Consider the following 21,932-nt stretch of genomic DNA (forward strand, 5'->3'; position numbering starts at 1 on the left):
TAGTGGTCCAACTGTCCCTCCATGCAGAGAGATACCACAGCTGCTGGATAAATCAGACAACACGATACCCTTATGCACTAAGAGATATCATTCGTGTATGCCCCTGGGCACACACAATATGCATCGCACATTTTTACACATAGCTTACCTTCATTCTTTCTTTAAGAATGTGTGTATGCTCTGCTACAGACCATAAAACTGTATGAGCAACTTTTTCTACACTAACACAGTAAAATTATAATGCCATTTCTGCTTGCAGATGATCGTGCAGAGAACTTGGCATGCAAGAGAACGTTGAAGCCATCAATTTACCTGCACGTAAGCAGCGCAGAACGTGCCGCTCATTGAGCTTACAGTCTTCGGGATGCTTGCTTCGAGCGTGTGACTAAATGTGCTGAATAAAGTTGAACAAAACATCAGTAAGCACCATGCCAAGGCTACACAAGTACAAAGAAAGTGTACAATGCCCACAAAAACTCTTAAGTGACACTTTAGGCTCAAAAGCTAAATGCAACAATCAAGTTGTACTTGAGTGGTACTATCTAAATGCTGACATTCTCGTCGCTCCTTACAAAGCAAACAGTGCCTCTTCATGCAGAAATTTTTACATCTAATTCTAGCAACAAGCATAAGAATTTGTGTCCTGCATTCCTTATAGTGGCAGAATACCTTAGTTACTAAGCCACTTTGACTTCCTGACACCTAAAGACAGCCTCAGGGGCACAACAGCATTTGAAGTTTGGTTGTTATTACCTATTGGTATGTTACGAATGTGACAACCCCATGTTTTGTTCAAAAGCCATGGTTACATGCTGAAAACAGCATTCCCATGTGTGTGAATAAAATGACCTCCTCCTGAAGTTCTTCAGAGTAGAACCGATACTGTCTACCCAAACATAAAGGTGAAGCTGCAACACTGTGCAGCCCGCTGGTATGTCGACGATCCTGAATTAGTGACTACAGCACACATTAGTACAAGTTTTCTTGAGTGCTGTTACTAAGAATATGATTAAACCACAGGAATTTGATTCCACATCCATCTGGCTTCAAATCTGGGTAGAATATTATTCGCTTTCGCTTCCAATTTCATTTTGAATTGGATAAAGTTAATTTCCTGATAACGTGGAGTGCTCAGTGATAGTAATGTGATACTCGACCTTCATAGCGGCTGGTGCATTTTGCGCAACCGATAAGCACTGGGTGATCACTGAGGTGCCAAACACATTCGCAATGCATCACAAGGACCCTCGCTTTTATCGCACACCATAATGCACCAGTTTAGTGTTTCAGGTTGCTCCATGGCAACGTAAAAAATATGCCAGCTGCCATGCAGGCCAAGTATCGCATTTCGAATGCTGAGCACTGTACAAGAGGTCTCAGGTGGTTAAGCACCACATTCAGGCTGTTTTTTTTATGCACAGCCCTCAGTTTAGAGCCCACAAATGGTGCAAGCTGATCCTTCTTTGCTGTAATCTACCATGCTGGTGTAGAACATGTGCTACCAAGTGGGCTGGCCTCTGCTACTTGCACGTCTTGCATTTCATTGCTGCACAAAGCTCAACCTTAAGACTTAGTCTACTCTACAGAAAGGGAGACCTAGCAACAACTGGGCATCCACACAAGAATAGACAATCGGGGCCTGGTCACCCGATTTTCCCTATCACCTATCACTACGACCGTCAAACGTGCAGGGTCAGCTCATTTGGCAGTGCATGCACAAAGTAGCCTCGAATGAGCGGTGCCTGCAGTACAAGGAGCTTACACACACCGAAGCACATCACTTTCGTGCTCTACACAAGTGTGCTATATATATCAATGCACAATATCCCATAATACACAGGTTGAGTCCAATGCCAGGAGGAAGATCTCGTTGCAACATACAGCACACAAGTGGAAGGCACGATGTACCTTGCATGAACATCTGTATGCAGGCAGTACACCAGGAAACTGCTAATAAGCTGCATGTTAATCCTTCAGTTGACATTAGCAGCGTAGTGGCAGCTGTCCATGATTCAGCATTATGGCAGCAAGGTAGGCAAACGGGGTGGTTGTCCGACGTTCATTTGGAGGACTTTTTGGGGCACAGCGAAAAGACGAGACACAAAGAAAGTGCCTTGTCCTGTCGTTTCTCTGTGTCTCGTCTTTTTGCTACGCCTCAAAAGGTTCTCAGAATCATGGCATCTGCTATGTCATGTGCAGACCATCCATAATGCATGCCAGTGGTGCACTGCAGGGATGCTTTCTTTTCCTCATACATATAACGCTATCGTAAAGTAGTCATACCAGCCCTAGTCCATCTGCCAGTAGTGCCAGTACTTCGTACAGCGCCTTGAAGTATAATGTCATGCAAGATACATCACTGAATGTTTTTTTAGCCAACGGTAACGCGGCTCCCAACCACCCACGCCTACAATGCCGCTTCTCCACCCAGCAAGCCACCGGTTGATGCTCATTCGTGCCCATGAAAACCCTTGGAAGTGTACACCAATAACCAAGTACGTCTTGCTCATTACAAGCATCGGTACCACCAAGTAGTAAGCAGCACGGGTCGCGCAGAAGCCGCATCACCTAAATGGGCCACGCCCTCCCCCTCGAAACGAAAGCCTCCCTTGTCGCAAGCTAACTGCGTCACTCACAAACGTCGCACGCACGCACAGCATCGCACACCTTAACAGAGCCCTCAGCTCTTCGCTCGGTGCGTTTCTGTGGCCGGCCAAGAGCGCTTGCAGCTTGCTTGCGCACTGGGTGGCCGTCGACATCGGGCTTCGGTTGACGGCCTCACGGTTGTGCATGTCGCTGCGGCCGGGCGTCGGGAGCTGCGACGCCTCCGTCAGCTGCTGGAATAGCACCATGGCTTTACAGTCGGTCCACTGAACTATCTTAATTCAAACCACGGCCTGTATTTCGAACCGGACGTCTATGCAAACTGCTCGCAGTGGCGAACGGGCTGAACTGGTTTTAAAGCTTCCCACTTCGGCAGACAATGCACGTCGCAACGTCTTTCAGGCGCGGAAACTAACGATTCCGGCGAGCCTCCGAGACTCCAGATTGCGCACGTCAAAACCAAAAAACACTCTCTCTGGTCATATTTTCAACAAATTACTACACAAAAATTGCATACGCAATCTTTAAAGTTGATACAGAGACTGTTTTTAGTTTTGAGCTGACAACAAATGTGTAAAAGGAAAAAAAACCTTCCCTTGTTTTGGCACGAGTCGCACTCATTGTCTACCAACAATGTGCTTCTGTTTTCGCTTTTGCGGCGTGTGTTTTCTCTGGCACGTGTGAGAGTGCAGGTGTGCCGTGTGCTCAATCCATCACTTAAACCAAGAACATGGTATGTTGTTCATAAGCGCTCCCATCTGAGTAATTCATAACTACAACAGCAGTAAAACTGGGGTAGAGTGACGTTTTAATCTGTAACCATCCTCAACGGGGTAGTCGTACAATGCTAAAGTGGAGGCCGTCGCTCTTGCAACGTAGGTTTGTGATGGTGTGTGTGTCTAATCCTACTTTTTTTTCTTGTGCGCAGGCCAAGGTGAAGGCGACGCAGAAGGCCGCCAAAATGAAGCGGATGATCAGCCTGCGAGACCAAAGGCTGTGAGTGGCGACTGTCAGTGGCGGCGCGCGTCAGCTGTCATTCTGACACACTTAGAGGCCCCTCTCAACTATTACTCGAAACTGTTTGAGGTCGCAGAAGGCTGATTTGTGACATTGAATTCGCGTTGTAGCAAATAATGACGCTATATAACGGGTAGGCAGTAGCGTTACGTAGTTCTCGCTGATGCCAACATTCGATCATCAGGCGAAACATATTCCACTGCATACGGGCATCAACCGAGCAGCTTAGGTCACAGTTGCCTTATTTATTGCGCGCAAAATAAATTCTGCGTCCAAAGTTGCGAATCCGCCAGGCGAGTAGGAAGAGCTGTCATCGATGCTTTTGGGACGAACTTTTGTGCATCGCCTGTAAAGTAAATGCCTGTTACACAGGTAGGTGTGCTTCCGTGCCTCCTTCTGTCAGACGTGAGGCGCTTTTGTCAGGCATGAGGCGCAGTTTAATAAAGGCTGGGAACAAAAATTGTGCAAATGAATAAAGTGTACGAGCCACGGTCACTCTCCGGTTCCAAATGAGTCGTTCATAGCATCCATTCATCCGCCAACGCTACCTCGCACGCCGAGCTGTTTGCACGTTTTCTGTGCACACATGGTGAAGGCAGCCCGCCTGGTAATTGCAACTGGTAACATTGTGCTTGTAAAATCAGCATAGATAAGTGCCAGGGCCAGAGTGACGCAGTGATTCTATTATAGCACAGGGGAACGGGCTTGGTCAAGCTGCAGTTAAGCGGCTTTTTTCCCACCACCCCCTTTATCTTCTTCAGATGAATAAAATTTTGATTAATGGATATTCTTTTTTGTGCATCACCATTCGCTCGGCCATCATCCCAATTTCGTTACTGCCAGAATGGGCCAGTCACATGTGGTGGATACAATCAATTGGAACCGAGTGAAAGAACTTGGACTACAGTGCACAAGCAGATAAGGATCAAGATTGGTGTAACAGACAGCATTGCTTCTTCATCACACATCTTTGCCCTCATCTGCCCTGTCCTTGGCGGCGTAGTTTTTTCAAGTCATGGATAACCGACTACCCCAATTGTTTATGTTCCCGAGTTAAAGGAACCATTGCTTTATGCTTGTCTAGTAGGCATAAAGAATGCAATAGAATGGAGTTAGAGGATCTGTTGCATTGTATTGGCTGATGCTTGTTCCTCCATGCCCCTTGTTACACTTGCTTATTTCTCTTGTGTATGGAGTTTTCAATTTTGTCCGTGTGCAGTTGAACTTAGTTTCTAAGAAGGAATGTTGCATGACTTTTCGAAGGCATGCTCAATTCTCATCATTTCACCAGTTTGGCCGCTGGCTTTGCTTTTACTCTTGCAGGAAAGCAAAGGATCGTCTGCCACCAAAAAAGAAGAAAAAGGAAGACCCTCATGCCATCAAAGTTTCAGAGGCGTAAGTGTTGGCTTTTCTTTTTGTGTGTGTGTGCACATTATTTGTATATGTGGGATGTTATCTGGTGCTGCAGATCATTCACAGCGTGCTAAAGCACAAAGCCTGTTCATTTAAATAGTCTCGCTCACGATGTGTCATTCAATGTGTGAGCTGGCAGCACGACTTGTTCATTGTTTAACCTTTTCCACTTGTGTACTCCTTGTTAATGTAGCGAAGCTCATTCATATTTAAAACAGTGCCAAAAAACACAAGGGAGGACACAGGATGAGCGCTGTCCCCAACACCTTTATTGGAGCCTGCGCAAATATATACAATTCGCAACGGGAACAAAGAGAGTAAAAGAAGAAAGGGAAGGAGAGTCATCGTCGGTCAACTCCTGCTGCGCATGCGTCAGTAACATTAAACAATACAAATGTAACCATACACATAGCAGGCACAGGCCAAACTGATTAACTTCTAAGGAACTTAAGTTCTTTATCACAAAGAGCTATGGAAGGGGAACTAACACAGGTGGCTCCTAACTGACACATTGAAAATGCTTCAAAGGTTTTGCTGGCCATTTAATTGCTGTACCTTTTCAACACATATGTGTCGTCCACGAGTGGTGAACAGCCACACTTTGCACAATGAACAGCCAGATCGCTGCCAGTCTTAACCTTGACACAGTGCGCATGCTCACGCAAACGATCATTGATACAACGTCCTGTTTGCCCTATGTAAGTGCGGCCGCAATGGGTGGGAATGGAATACACTACATTGGTAGTGCAATCCACAGGCTTGGCGACATGTTTCTTATTGCACAGTCCAGGTGTTCTCCGGCTTTCGTTGACTTTTTTGCACAACCTTCCGAACTTGTTAGGCACGATAAACACCACCTTTACACTGGCCCGGCTGCAGCTTTCTTGATGTGATGGGACACACCACGTATATACAGATCAGCGCTCGTCCTGTGTCCTCCCTTGTCCGTGTTTTTTGGCGCTGTTTTAAATATGAATGACCCGCACCAACTAGCTCGCACCCAAACCCTTCTCGAAGGTCATTGTTCATACCAGTTTGTCGACTAACCATAGGCTTCATATTTAGGGTGCAGTGATTGGCGAAAAGCATGAGAGTCTGTTGATTGCATACCTCCCAACTCTCCCCAATTTTCTGAGAAGTTTACAAATTCGGGTTAGGTCTACCATTTTATGAATGTTTTATCAAGTTTTAGGAAAAATAAGTTTTGTTCGGAAAAGAGTTAGCACACCAGTCTGACCATTCCCTTCACAGTTTTTCTTCTGATTGTGTACCTGCTTTAAGCAAACAGTTCCTAAAGTAGGTGAGATTGGCTACCATAAAGTGACTGAAAGAGTCACTGTGATCTGAAAACAGTGTGTTACTTGTCAGTACATTTGCTCTGCCAAGTTCATTGCTGGTTGTGTGCTGCGTCTAGAAGTAAATTATTGTTGATAAAGTGTGCATGTATCCTACAAGACATGCTTGTCAAGGGCAAACTTTCAAAAATCAAATTGTGCTATTCCCCCCTCCCCCATCCAGTGTCGTGCCCACGGAAATTTTTACAAACTTTGAAGTTCACAGGTTGGCAGATATGGGATTCTAGCATTACCCAAAGCCGATAAAACTAACCACGAAGTTTCAGTTTCGCCACAATAATAAATAAGGAAGTAGATATACAAATGTGTAGTAAGTAAAACCATGTAAACAGCATCTTCACTTGAAACCTTTATTTTCTTCTTTTTTTTTTGCGATAAAGACTTGCCCTTAAGGCATAATTCTTGATCCGTATAATTTTCAAATTTGAGCACTCCTGTGTGGGTGGTATGTGACAAGGTATTGAAGTCAAGTTTCTGTTATTGACTGGTGGTATGTCAGAAAACCAAACCATGCAGATTGATAAATACAGTTTGAAGCAGAGTTTCAGAATTTGTGTAATTGATGAAATCTGGTTACTTATACATGAAAGTACACCCCTTCTAAATGCCTAGTGTATATTGTTCATTAAAATTCTTTGCAATTTACTGCTTATTTAAACACATTGCACCAGCTTCACTTTGGGCAGTGTGAAAGAAGGCTTTGTAGCGTGCATTCATGAAAAAATATGCTCATTGGTGACTCACCTTTCTGGCCAAATAAAGCCTTTTCTTTCCCCCTATGCCTGGAACATTAAAATAGCATGTGTGAAATGCAGAAATGTTGCATTCAACTTTGTTCGAAATAAAACATGAAAAAAGAAAAAAGCTGCACATTAGTCAGCCATGGGGCCACAAAATACATTTCTGAAGCAGGGACAGGAATTTCAGATGCTGTTGATTTCAATTAATTTACTTCCACACCATCTAAAAAATTAGTTGGAGTTAGATCAAGTATATTTAACAAACATTCGCATCTTTGGACTTGCGAACATAGTTGACCTAAAGGAAAGTTGGATAATGATATAGACGCTTTTCACAATTCACAAGTGCATTTCTCTCTGATGCACATTTGCCCAACTGTTGGCAAAATCGATACATTGTTCAAATGAAAACGAAGTGTTAACTCTGCGTGCTGGTGCTTGTACCTTGTCACAATACAAGCAAACCGTGCTTGTGCAAGTTATGCGGAAAAATGACTATGCCGCCATTAGTTGGACAAACTGCCTCGCAAAGCTGGCTTGACAATTATGAAAAAGGTCTGTTGTTGAGCAAGAAAATGCAGCATACGACAATCTTTGCGCAGACTGTGGAAGACCTGGAGGGTCAGACAGAGGTTTGCCATCGTCAGCGCCTGAACAAAAGACTGCAATATTCTGTGGCACTGCCAGGTTGATATCTTAGACTTCTAACAGTGCAGTATGGTGCAGTTCTGCACATTAGCATAACTTTTAGCATTAGCACAATTAGCATTAGCACATTAGCATAACATTAGCGTTAGCCTCTATAACTGGTATCACCTGCTGTTCATAGTGGAAGCATTTCATGCATCGTTTCTCATTGACCACAAAGCAGTGTTTGTAGTATCATATCTGATAGGAGAGTGCTTGAAGCACTTCACAGGAATTTTTTGGAGTTGTATCACATTAAGTACAGGTTGCCAATCTGTGTATTGAGACATCATGTAGACATTGTTTAAGTGCTATCTGAGCTCGATCGTGAGATGTTTCCTGTGACGTAGTCCGCATAACTTATGTGAGGGTATAATGCATTGAGCTCTGCATCTATTGTACACATATTGCTGCTGACAGCTGCAGTGTAAACAAACGGAATTGAAGCAGCAAAGTGCCAAAGGCAAAAAATCTGCTGCAACCAAAGTAGAATGAAATATTGTCAGGATTCGGGCTTGTTGGTTGACCAACCTGAATTTTGAACAGCTCAATGCAAGACTAGGACACACACGATGCTCTGTGCATCTTTTGCTGTCACTGTCCTGCGCTACGCTGTTCGATATTCAGGGCGAAATAATTGGGTTGCTTGCACAGGTGTACTGCACGCCTGATGCATTTCCTTGCTTCTTGTGTCTGAAGGCCACACTACTCCTCGGCGCTGTTCTTCAAGTACAACACACAACTGGGGCCCCCATTCCGGATCCTGATCGACACAAACTTCATCAACTTTGCCATCAAAAACAAGCTGGATGTCATCCAGTCAATGATGGACTGCCTTTATGCCAAGTGTAAGTTAGCAACTAGCCTGCGACACAGAGTTGTGCATTGTAACAACCTTAAAGTCTGCTAGATGTTCCGCAAAATCTGCTAAAGCAGCAAAATTGTTTGCCAGCATAGTTAAAGGTGACTGATAACCAGTCAGTCCTTCTTCTAACTGTTTTGAAGAGGCACTAAAAAGCAAAATAAGTTTAACTCTATTAGTAAATTAATACAAAAATAATACAATAAAGAAAACACTTTTACAATCTGGGGAAGGAATGATATGCCAGAAAAGATGCAACAAACAAAAGACCAGCAGCGACACCGCCTTGAAGATCATGCACCAGTTCACCGTGATGTCATGGAATTTTGCGGTGCCTGCTGGAGCCTAGTTCACGTTTTTATCAGTAAGGATTGACTGCATTGTATTCTAATTACGCTAAGACTAAACTTGGCAAGTTTTGAGAACGTTCACTGCACTACAAGAGCCCAAGTACAAGAGAGTAGTACTTTGAAATTCATGACATAACACAGACATACCGGTGCTCATGTATTTGCACAATTTTTTTTAATTTGGCTTAATTTTGTTTTATAGTAATTAACCTCTTACCATCAGTTAGTGATAATAAAGTTTTGAATGGATACTTTGTCAGTCTAAACTAACTTTTTCTTTAGTGTCCATTTAATGTCAGTTCCTTGCAAAGGATAACGTTTACAAAGGACAGTGCAATGTAGCTAACTGTTGCTCAAATGTTGTCCATCCTAACAGGCATCCCATACGTGACTGACTGTGTCATTGGTGAACTTGAGAAGCTGGGCAGCAAGTACAGGGTTGCTCTCAGGTATGTGGTACAAGTCCACAAGGAAAGGTTGCAAGCATTCATGTTCAGGTTGCGCTGTCATGCACGCTGCGCTGGGTTTCATTCTGTACAGATATGCAAAGCCTGCAAGTGTGCTTCTCCACACACCTCTCATTTGACCTAACCAAGACAGCGGACCTTAGACTAAAATCATAATTAAGGACCGGGATAATGTAACGATTCCATTCAAATTATTTTTCTTCTTGCGCTTCGTCAGTGGTCCAAGCTTCACTTGGCCTACCATCCGTTATCGCCACAGTTGGCCAGTCATGCGCTGGATGACGATAAAGGAATAGAATTGAGTGAAAGAAATTGCTAGATTGTATCAGCCGCAGCGTCAACATGAGGGCTCCCGCCGCTGTCCGTTCCCTGCACCACCCAATCTTTCAAAATGCATGCCTTAACAGTGCTGCTAACGGGTGTGTGGACAGGGCTAGATAAATGTGCGTGAAAGCTTGCTTACAGTAATTTTCGCATCGTCCATACTAACCCCCCAAAAATGGAATTGCTTCTTTAGATTTTAATATCTTGGTGCATAAAGGAGTGCTCTGCAAAACAAAAGAAATTCAGCTACAGTTGACTTCTGTCGATTAGACCCTGACAGCGCCAACAAAATGGATCTAACTATCTGAGGGGTCAAATTAAACAAGATGCAGAAAAACGCTGATTCATTTTGCAGTATTTGCCCGATTCCAACACACCCCCAAACCAAATGTGTGTCCACTTCCTACGTGTCCAGAGGAGAAATTTAACTTAGAAATGACATTAAAAGTACTGTACAAAGAGAAAACTCGCGTGCACCTGATTTTTTTAACAAGAAAAATGGCCAGTGGTCTATTTAGTATGTGTGGCACAATGATGGCCGGCTTAGGTTCACCGCAATACATAAGTGTTATGCGATAAAACATACGAATGCCTCAAAAGTGGTTTTGGTTTCGTATCTGACTGCATCACTCCGGCAATTCTCGGCTCAATTTACATTCAAAAAAGAAAGGCACACGTCAGAATCAGGTAAATAGCATAATCAGATATATTGTGAGCTACAATTATTGCTTGAAAATGAGACGTGAGACGAAGTGTGTTCAACGCATTCGCTGGCAACCTAAGCTCTGCCGTGACAAATGGTGCCATTGAAGGGATCGCTATTGGGGTCATCATAGAAATCAAGCAACACTTACAGGGGCTGCATCAGTGCCACCAACAGCCAATCAGGTGTTTTGCATTGTTTCTTAATGTGTTCCACCAAATCTCCGAGGCCATGGGCTCGCTACCTTCACCAACCATGTCCTCCCTCATGCATGCTCGCGTGACTGTTGTGTATGGGTATTTTCATGTTGATGAGGCACCGACCTCAAGAGTGGAAAACAGTTGTACCCAGCAGAAATTTGGCAAAGTACTAATGTGCCCTGCGTGCTGAAATGTTCATATCTGTGAACATCATTCGTGGCTTAAAAATATCGCATATTGAAAGCAGGCAGTAAATGCTTGGGATTAGATTATAACATTGTCAGTGTTATTCAGCATGTGAACGCTAAATTTTGACCGATGCGAAGTCATACCAGTGCAAGTTGGCGCAACATTGAAAAGGACTAACAAATCAAGTGTGCGCATTGCAATGCTTTTGAGACGGACCGTACACATTGTCGACATTAACACAGCCACAGGTGCTAAACTAGTGTGAATTATAATGTGTGGATGCCACCACTGTGCATGATTAGTGCATGCCCGCTTGGCTAGGGACTGTACTGTACAACACAAGAATGCTTATATCTTTGTTGATCAAGCCTTCATAGCCCCGCAATTTTCCCAGTCTGAAAGTAAGCTATAGCTAGCGCTTAATCTGCGTATAGACCAAGTGCCTCGGTATATAACGGAATCATGTAACCGTATGTGATAGCACACTGTAAAAGTAAAGCTGTGGCAGACGACGACACTTGAGCGTACACCGTAAAACCTCGATTACAAATGTCTTGGGACGACTCGAAAATGTGTGTCACCCAAAGACTTCTGAAAAATCTAGAAATTAATTTATGCAGACATTTACTGCTTTGCTAGTAAGAGCCTTTGACACTTTGCTGGCTGCACAAGGCATTGCTGCAGTTTTAACTCCAAGGGCAAAACTGCAGGTCAGCACTAGAACTCTGGTGCTACATAGCCATAGCTGGCTTTCTTTCCTTCTTTTTTTTTTTTTTTCGTACGTTGGATGCATGCTTTTGGCAGGCCACTATGTGAGGCAGCTGCGTCAGAAATGGGAGAACACAACAGGGCAATACTTGCCTGCACTGGCTGGCTACATCTATCATACTTTATCATTTTTTTTACAACAGCCATTTCCCCCTGAAATTTCTTGTTGTATTACGTGGTGCAATGCTGCCATCGATGATAACTTCAAGATTAAGTGTTGTGATGTCATTAGGAAAATTACGGGCATAGGACAGAGTCGGCTCGTGCAAGACAGGGGCAAGTGAAGCTCACCATGACAGACCTTAGTTGTGCGGAATTCTTCATCTATGCTGCCTCCTTGAGGGGAACACTCGCATAAAGATTGCTCCAGATGTGTTGAAGCAGAGTTGTATGCCGGGACCTCTCTTATTCTCGTCCTTACAGGATAGCCAAGGACCCGAGGTTTGTGCGACTTCCTTGCCTTCACCGGGGTACATACGCCGACGACTGCCTCGTGGAAAGAATCACACAGGTGTGTTTTTTTTATCCCTTCCTCAGCAACCACGGTTCAATGAAGGAGACTCATATTTTAGATTTTGTGCATAAAATGTGCATACCCATTTTTCCAGAATTGATCCCTACCACATAAGCACATACTTGGAACCCCAGTGGAATTTTTTTCCCTCATTGCAGCGGGAGCTTGTGCAAAATCAAAGACAAAAGTTAATGACGGTAATTGCTGTCAAAAGAAAAACTTCATTTTTTTCTCTGCCTTGGCGCACATTTCGTAGCTATATTGCAAATTGTGTAGTTCAACAAGCAGGTACCTCGGTGAAGCTGCCCAATTCGGGCTGCATGGCTAGGCCGTCTCGTAGCACCTCTGGTTCATCCGACCCCGACCAAACGTGTCCCGATCCATGTGCGCTACATGCCAAGTGTGCACATGGACTGCAGAAAATAAAGTCGGGGCCACATGTGCCAAAGACCTCGACGAAGCTTACAATCGTATTTGAGAGACCTGTATGTCACTGCCCTCTTTGTGAATGCTGTTACATTTGTAGTGGTATCAGTGGCATGGTTTCTCCTCCAACAGCACAAGTGCTACATCGTGGCCACGTGCGACAAAGACCTGAAACGGCGGATACGCAAAGTGCCTGGTGTGCCCATCATGTACATCTACCAGAGGCGGTGAGTACAGCGTGCTTATTATGGTATTCACACAAATGTAATGTGAACCCTTTTTGTGTGTCTGGTGTGCCTAATTACGATCTTTAGGAAACACCTCACTGGACTCGTGAGACAAATATAACACTAGGTTTCAAAAACAACGAGGGCTGAGATAATGTTACAGTTACATTCCACTTCTAGTCCTTTTGACACCTTGTAAGCAATAACAATGGCGCTCTCCCTACGTTATTGCCAGGATCAGCTTGTCCTGAGCAGCGGATGATAAGGGAACAGAATTGAGTGAACTTAATCATTACGCTATACCAGTCCAGCTGCTGTCCTCAGCCTTGTTCTAACAACTGTAATGCTTTTTCCTTTCCCCCTTTGTTCCAGGTTTTCCATTGAAAGAATGCCAGATGCATATGGTGCTCCAAAGGTTTGAAGTGGCTAACAAGACCTCTGTTTTCAGACTTGTATTAATAAAAACACAATCTAAGACGGCATGCAGCTCTTCTATTTTGCAATGTTGTGGTCAGAACACTATGCCCCAAAATCAGCATGCGATACAACTAGTACATGAAGAGGCAAGATAACCACTATGCAGCACTGATATAGGTAGTTAGGTGCATAGCAAAACACTTCCCTTGAAGTCGTTGCCTGGTTGCACTTTTCTCTGTAAGTTAAAGGTGTGTGAATATTTTATTTAGCAATTCAGAATTCAGAGTTGCTGAATATTTCTGTTCAAATAATACTATATAAATAAGGGGGATTTGTTGTAGTTCATACGGAGAAGGACCAATGGAAGTGGACACTTCAGCTTGCACTACTGCTGGAAAGCCATTGTTGTTGCCCGCGTGTGCCAGTTTGCAAGCAAATGCATGGATATCACTCCTGCACAGTAGTTTCCAGTCATTAAATTCATTACTTAGTTCATTCATTCATCAGTTGGAGAAGTATGGGAGAGGCCTTTGCCCTACAGTGGGCATAACCAGGCTGATGATGATGATGAAATTCATTACATAAGCATGCCCTGCTTTTTACGTTGTGGGGTCTCAAGCATGCTCTCGGGACAAAGGAACGACAACACAGTACTGTAGTGCAAACAATCAAAAGGGCATTCATTGCGCCTTTTATACACTAATACCTGCTAGCCAAATTACTACACATAGAACATGCCAGTGGGCCTGCGACAAATCGAGAAAGTCCGACTCGCCGCAACCGGATAGCGAGCAATTATGTTTGCTCCCATGCTGGACACCAACGCTTAATCGTTCGCGGGTTCAGTCGTACGAACGGTGTCGCTTTCAAACAATCATCCCCGTCCCTTCCGGTGTTTTGCTCCTAAGCCTGTCGCAGGACTTTCCTGCGAACGGTGGGCTTGCGCGCGAAACATCCGCACCGCTGGCCGATCCTAATACAAAAAGGAATAGCCTGCTCCCTTTCGTGCCCCATTAATCACTCCGTTAGGTGGTGCTAGCAGCGCAACAGTTGCACCACCTCCTAAATATTCTGCAACCGCACAGACCACCGCCGGCGCTTAGCTATGCGGAGAAGCCTGATTACAGGAAACGCAAGAGCCATGCGGGGAAAACAACACCGGGGGATGCGTGAGAGTCGTGCGTGCCCACAAGGTACTCTATAGTGAATTTGTGGTCTCAGTTTAGGTAAAACAATTTATTATTTGGAAAATCTCACCATGTGTGGATACCTTTGATATGACATGCAGTGCTGTAGTACTATCATTGCACAGCTTCTTAACAAACACAACGCACAAGCATTTTGTGATGTGCTGTTGTTTCATTACTGGCAGTATTATTAATGAATCATACACAAGCATTATCTTTCGTGTTAGAAAAATGTTAGAAGAGGGAAATGGGCCAAACAGGTGCCCGTTTTGTCCGTTTCTTTCTTGTGTGCGTGTCTGCACGCCTAGCTTTTCTAACGTGAATCCCTACCAACTAGCTCAACTTTCTCATTCTAAGCTTAATTACCTTTAAATTGTTTTTATGTTCCATCGAAATATTTTTAATAGGCTTGTTCTCTCATTTACGAGCTTCTTAGTTGACCTCAGATCAAGTTAACAGTGTTAGATTTATCAAATAGCCCACATAAATAGGCCTTCTTTTGTCCAGCAGACTCCATGTAAACTCTGTATTTTACTTTTAGAAATTGGAAATATTCTATTCAGTATTCAAAAGCCATTTCTCTCAAATATTTATGTTCAATTCCATTAAAAGCTTTCACTATTGAAACACCCCTAGTGTAAATATGTATGAACCTCAATACAGTGAACCACGATCTTTATATCTTTTTCTTATCAATTTTGGCTTTATCAAAGTTCAACTGCAATGAAGTTTTACATCACATAAAAAGCCTAGCTTCAGAAAGTATAGATATATATTAGTCTTTGTTCAAAATTTTGTTTGAAGTACAAGTGAATGCTTCTTGAAAAGCTAGCAAAAATGGATGTTTTTGATAACTGAAAGAAATGCCATGATACCATTTGCCAGAAAGAACTTATGACTAGGGTTCCATGTTTTTGTTATATTCCGATGAATAGCGAAAATTAACCAGCATGGCAGTTTTCTCTGAATCTGTGAAAACTGAAGAAAGGAAAAACAGAATTTCCTTGTCTTAAATTTTCTTGCCCCACTCCCTTCTCTTATTTTTTACCACCCGCCGTGGTTGCTCAGTGGCTATGGTGTTGGGCTGCTGAGCACGAGGTCGCGGGATCGAATCCCGGCCACGGCGGCCGCATTTCGATGGGGGCGAAATGCGAAAACACCCGTGTGCTTAGATTTAGGTGCACGTTAAAGAACCCCAGGTGGTCAAAATTTCCGGAGTCCTCCACTACGGCGTGCCTCATAATCAGAAAGTGGTTTTGGCACGTAAAACCCCAAATATTATTATTATTATTATTTTTTACCAGCATGATGGTTTCCAAACATTTAAGCCAGACATAAGTTTCCTGGAACAAGGAAGAGGACACAGGAGTAGCCAATACAAGCTCCCCCACAAAGCCCTCTACTCTTGCCACTTAAGCAGAACGAATAAAGGAGAGGAGGCCAGTCCCTCCTTGCCCTTCGATGTTCTTTCAAGCCCCGATAAACACCAATTTCTCTCCGGTATTAAGGTTAGACACCAATTCAAAGGGGGCAAAAAATTAACACCAATAAATAACCCCCGATATTGAAGAAAAATAAATACCGAAAACACGGAGCCTTGCTCACAACCCAGAACGGTGAGGAACAGCATTTAAACAGCAGAATCATGGGCATTACCTTTTCCGTATCCTGGGCTCACTGAAAAACCTCCAAGCTGATGTGCTGGGATTTATGTTATATTATCTGGTTACGACCGCAATGTATCGTCTGCTTGGATGCCATTTAAACGCAGCCCTGCAACCTTGCAAAGATTGCTTCATTAGAGTATTATGCTCTTTTAACCAAGCTAGCCCAAGTGAGGTTTCTTTGCACTTGACCTTTCAAGACTACATATTTGTGAGTGCAATTTCAAGAACCAGCTTTTTTTGCAGTCTCAATTTAGTGATGGATTTAGTGCATTGCATGCATGCAGTGGGTGGGGGTCTTCAGCGTAACACTAAATCAGTGTAAACTAGAAAAGCATTCTTCCAAATTTCGTTTGACAGAAAGTGAATTATTTATAGAAAGGTAAGGGCACATTCTGCTGTTTTACACATTGTCCCAGTATTTCAGTGTGGTACGTCATTGATTTCAAAGTGTGTTCTCACACTTGGGCCATTTTTGTGCAGGGAAAGTTCTTAAAGATTCCTACATACAGTCTTTCATTAGCACTTCTCTGTGTTCATCCTGCCACTGTTTATCCTTCGTACTTCAAGTTTACTACTTATAGAATGTCAACTAGCCCACTCTCCAGTCATTTATTCCTCTATAATGCAATGTGATCTTGCCTTACCAATAAACAATTGACTAGGCCTTAGCAGATGCTGTCCAACTATACGATGTCATGGCCATCTGGTGTGGTAACTTCAGATTAGCATTGTGGCCACCCCTGTTATGTTTTTGCGGCTTTCCTTTAGCTTACCAGGCCACATCTCACGAATGGCCGTATTGCAGCCACAGAAGCATAATTTAATGATAAAATTTCCGTGCTCCATTAAAAAGGACAAAAATATAAACCCTGCCTGAGGCGGGTGTCATTATTTGCAGGCACCTTTCCAAGTAAAAATGATGCCAGCGAGTCAAAGCTAACAGCTGCTCTGTCATCCACAATCCTGATACACAACCTCCAATGAAGTGCTTTGCCTCAAACTCCTTGGCTTTTAGCTCAAGCAGCTTCTGCACTTGAGCGCCTTGGCAATATGTTAATCACCGCTTAAAATGGTGTTCTTTTGTTCCCCTTTCTCTTACTGCATGCAACGTAGAAAAGGGGCAGTGCGTTCATTTAGTGGCAACCACATACTAGAATGTATTTTGTAGAAGTTTTTTGCCAAGGCGTTTCCATGTTATGCCATGACCATTTTGTCATATGTTGTGTTTATTGGGTGATAGAACACTGGAATTTTGTTAAAGGGGGTCAGCTCGGTTTATTAAGCATTCGCGTACGAGAATAGGTATGGCTACATGGCAGTGGGAATGTAGTGTGTGTAGAGACGGGAGTGGCAGAGGAGCCCGAGGACCCAGGCACCACTTGATATTTCGTCTGCTCTAAATTCACGCAGAGGAGGACGAGGTAACGATCGCTAACCCTGTAACTGTGGCCAAAATTTGTTCTGTAGTGTTATAGAATGGCTAAGCTAGTGGGGCTTACAATATGCATTTGGGTCAGATCGTAAAGGGTGGCAATCACACAGCATAAATGCGACACGCCAGTTAAAGCTACCTAAAGTTTCTGACAAGGAATAACCTTTCTTTTTATAACCTGTGGAGCCAAGGAGGACGCATTGTTTAGTGGCCACCAGCATTCACTGAGGTGCACATATGTTGCAGCATCTTGTAATGCTACTTTTGTTTATTTGATTACTAGTTTATGCTGCAGGTTTAAGATTGGGTGCGAGAAGTGTACAGCTGGGGCACTATCTTGTAGCGCCATCTCATGAAAGTTTTGAGCACTTTTGCTCTCCCTGGCATACTTGCACTGAACTTTTTCTTTTTTTTTTTCAGAAGCCTGTTGAAGGGCCTTAATGATAGCTTAGTGAGTCACGTACAGGGGGGGGGGGACACTCATTGTGGCGCTATCTTGTGAAAGTTTTGAGCACTTTTGCTCTCCCTGGCATACGTGCACAGAACTGCAGATGAAGTTTTCGTTCTTTATTTCGGAAGCCTCTTGAAGGGCCTTAATGATAGCTTAGTGAGTCACGTACAGGGAAGGGGTGCTCATTGTGGCACTATCTCGTGAAAGTTTTGAGCACTTTTGCTCTCCCTGGCATACGTGCACAGAACTGCAGATGAAGTTTTCCTTTTTTTTCGGAAGCCTCTTGAAGGGCCTTAATGATAGCTTAGCGAGTCACTCTTAGTTTTGCGATGAAGATGCGCTACCAGTCAGTGTATCTGGGGTGGAGCATCTGTCTTGTCAAGTGCAAGCTATTTGGTAGCAAGGTGGTGTCTTGTCCCACCAGCTTCCTGTCCAGTGAGGGTATAAAGATATGCAGATCCAATGCACATGTTGGAATCTATGCGAGGTGAAGCATATGTAAAGTGGTTAATTAAATGCTTTACTAGTCACAGTGATACCATACAATTTTGCTTACTTTTAGCCTATGCAATGCGTAATCTCATTGAACGTTTAAAGGGACCCGAACACGACTTTACAATTGCTAGTAAGCACAGCGGGGTGTGCCACTTGTGGGCATGCGCGAGAGAGAAAATGTGGGGGCTTTTGCTCCTTGAATATATGGCTCTGCCTGGGCACTACGGAGGAGTTTCTTTGCATGTGTTCTATGTATTTGTCCGTAGGCATGCCGGCATTGCAGAGTGGGGTCAAGTTTGTTTACGCTCCGATGCTGACTGCCAGCACGATGAAACATTTCATTTTATTACCTTAAAGACCCACGAGGGGTACTACATAAGGGCTGGGTACATATATTTGGTGAGCAAGTGTTAACACAACGAAACATGACTGGTAACATTATTGGCGAAGTTGGATGAGCACATGATGGCTGCAATGTCGTTGGGTAGGTCGTTCCAGTCTGCTGCAGTACAGGAAAAAAATGATGCCGCAAAGGTGGTAGTTCGGGCACGAGGTCGGGAAACTTGAAAAGGATGACGAGTGTGATGAGGTATGCAGGCTGGAGGGACGTTGTAGGGTGCGCGGCCTAGCGGACTATGGAAGAATTTATGAAACAAGCAAAGGCTGGCAATGCGGCGACGAAGTGATAAGGGCAATAAGTTGGATTCAGCTTTCAACGCCGACACACTGATGTAAGAATATGATCAATGGATGAATCTGGCTGCTCTATATTGGATTGATTCTTCAAGTGCATTTATAAGGTAAGCTGGGTGCGGGTTCCAAATAGGTGAGGCATATTCTAATTTTGGTCTGACAAGAGATTTGTACGCTAATAACTTCATGTTTAGGGGCTTGGCGGGGCATTGAGGTGATAACATCGCAGATGTTTCCGTGGGAGCAGTAGGGACCGTGGAAGAGGCCATTCCGCATGTATTGAAAATCCAGAAGGCAACCGTGGTTGAATGCAAGTGGATGAAAGGGTGCTAGTGATGCTCGACGCCCGTGCAACCACTATGAGAATGTGCCGCACCCCCAATGTATTTTACGCTAACCTGACCTAATGTTGACCTAACGAGAATGAGACAAAAAATAATGCTAACAACGTATCTGTTGAGAATATGCCATGCCACTCAGAGCTTTTATGCTAACCTAGCCTAAACTTAACCTAAGCTAAAGTTAACCTAACGGAACATAACAGGGCCTAGACGCAAAGACAATAATCTGCACGGCGTAACCGCTGTGACAATATGCCACGCCATCCTAACGCCTTTTACACTAACCTAACATTCACCTAACCGAAACCTACGCTTACCTAACCTAACGTGGACGAGACTCAATAATCCTCACGGCATAGCATCAGGCAATCGCGTTCAGCCGTGGTTGCTAAGGCGCTGTGCATTTATTTCACTCAAGGCGGACCACTCAAAAATATTCCTGAAAAGCCCAGGAGAGCAGGCCCGGCCTCTACTACGGCCCCTATTGCTCCTCCGGGAAAATCACTATTGTTTTTTCATTTTTTTCTTTGTCGCACCGTAAGGCACAACAAAGTTATAATCCAGCATGACTGACTCAGCACCAGTGTCACACGCATGAGAAAGTCTGTTTGATGTATCTTTAGACACAGCGATCACTAAACGGGGCGTCAGTGTGTGCTGGTTCACCTGTTTCACTGCGCCAGCAGCCAGTGTCCGAGCGTAAACTCGACCCCACTCTGCAATGCCGGCATGCCTAGGGACAAATGCATGCAACACGCGCAAAGAAACTCCTCCACCGTAGTGCCTAGGCAGAGTCAGATATTTGCGGAGCAAAGGCCCGCAGATTTTCTCTCTCGCACCCGCTCTTGCTTGCGGCTGCACAGAAACATCGAGCGCCTCGAAAAATGCCACGCCATGCTGTACTTACTTGCCATTGTAAAAATTCGGCCTGACCCACTTTTTATCGAAGTGGAGAAAGGCATTTGAAGTGGAAATAGGCTCTTTCAGAAATATTTCGCTGTAAAAAGTACTTCAATGCGTTCAGCAGAAGCAGAGTTATTGGCAAACAGGGCCTCCGCTGTGCTGCCGTTCCTTCTTCAATGCCTTGCACTGCAAAGGCTACAGTGCAGTGGGGCATGCCCACAACGCTCCGCCTTCTAAATGTCGCCTTGGCGTGAAGTTGAGATTTCATTTTTGGTGCCTACGACACATTAAACATAAGCCAAACATGGTTGTCCTCAGCGAGCCACAGTGCGCTTAGCGAGTAGACTTGTGGCGGCACCCTGCGGCAGCCACAGTATATACGCCATGTAGCCAACCGCAGCTTGATGTCAGCTGTCGGCCAATAGCAACCGTGTAAGGGAATGACGAAATAGTGCATCTAGAAGAGTGCGAGGACAGGGCCTTCTGTTGAAAAGAGCGTTTGAGAGAAAGGTGACTTCGCAATCCGCTTGCGAGCTCCAAGCCCCGCATACGACAGCAAAACTTGGCCGAAATGTTCACAGCAGCGTATGCTACCCGCGGACTATGTTATTTCACAAAGCCAGAAGGGTGGTTCAGGGCTCCTTTAAATGTTTATCCACCACAAAGGTCACAACTTTGTTGTCGTGCACTTTTTATCTTTATGCACTGCTTCATTCACAAGCTATGCCCAACAACAAACTCCAAATCAGGTGGATGCAGTGCGAGACGTATACGCAGCGATGTCACAAGGACAAAGACGATGCATGATGCTTGCCGAGGGAAGAATGGCGATGATAGGTGTGGTGCACAGAAAAGTGCGACGCATGTGAAGCAACCATATGTAGATTCTATACCTCTTGCATTGCAGTGCGAAATGCCCATTCTGGAGGATTGGCCAAGAACGGCACACCCTCAATGGTGCATGCTGGATGACTAAATCAAAGAAAATCAAATAAATAAAAGAATATTTGAAATGTAATTTGACATTCTAATAGCCGATCAGTGTGCTTTAGAGATATCTGTGAGCCGACATATGTTGATTTTATGTAAGAATCACAGTGAAACGAAGCCCATCCTGCAGGATTGGTCAAGAACAGACACTACCCCAGGGGGCACACAGTGAGCAGCTAAATCGAATAATCCATTATATGCAATTCACCATTCCATTAACAGATTGGTGTGCTTCAGAGGTGCCTGTGAGCCTACGCAAGATGCTCAGATTCTGTGTAGGAAGTTTTCTTTTTCTTTATTGCAACAGCAATTATATGGACACTCCAAGCACATTTCTGGTGTCACCGTCGTCGTAATGTTCCATATAAAGTCCAAACACAATAACATTGTCGCCGCGCGCCGTACGCTATATATGCAGGCAAAAGCTTGCGAGAGCCAGCCGACGATCGCGACTCAATTTTGCGTGTGCGAGGGAGGAAGGTGGGGACGAAGCGCATCAGCTCGTCCTCT

The 21,932-nt window shown here is 44.2% G+C and overlaps 2 protein-coding genes across 2 annotated transcripts in view; one reads left to right on the top strand and one right to left on the bottom strand.

Annotated features, from left to right (window-relative positions):
- LOC142587774 (retinoblastoma-like protein 1) overlaps window positions 1-3,034 on the bottom strand; it is a 34,011-nt gene extending 30,977 nt beyond the window's left edge. The window contains exons 1-2 of the mRNA XM_075699017.1: window positions 2,668-3,034; window positions 313-394 (exon numbers count right to left, since the gene is read on the bottom strand). Coding sequence (XP_075555132.1) covers window positions 313-394; window positions 2,668-2,852 — 267 coding nt within the window. The 5' untranslated portion in view covers window positions 2,853-3,034. The remainder of the gene's footprint in view (window positions 1-312; window positions 395-2,667) is intronic.
- Window positions 3,035-3,214: 180 nt separating this feature from the next.
- On the top strand, window positions 3,215-13,326 carry Bka (FCF1 rRNA-processing protein Bka). The gene is made up of 8 exons (XM_075699018.1): window positions 3,215-3,337; window positions 3,533-3,600; window positions 4,945-5,016; window positions 8,516-8,664; window positions 9,405-9,477; window positions 12,103-12,190; window positions 12,752-12,846; window positions 13,219-13,326. Exons 1-8 carry the CDS (start codon window positions 3,335-3,337, stop codon window positions 13,265-13,267), a joined length of 597 nt encoding a protein of 198 aa, XP_075555133.1. The 5' UTR covers window positions 3,215-3,334; the 3' UTR covers window positions 13,268-13,326.
- Window positions 13,327-21,932: the final 8,606 nt, after the last annotated feature.

Source organism: Dermacentor variabilis, chromosome 7, assembly GCF_050947875.1.
Source record: "Dermacentor variabilis isolate Ectoservices chromosome 7, ASM5094787v1, whole genome shotgun sequence".
Classification (NCBI taxonomy): domain Eukaryota; kingdom Metazoa; phylum Arthropoda; class Arachnida; order Ixodida; family Ixodidae; genus Dermacentor; species Dermacentor variabilis.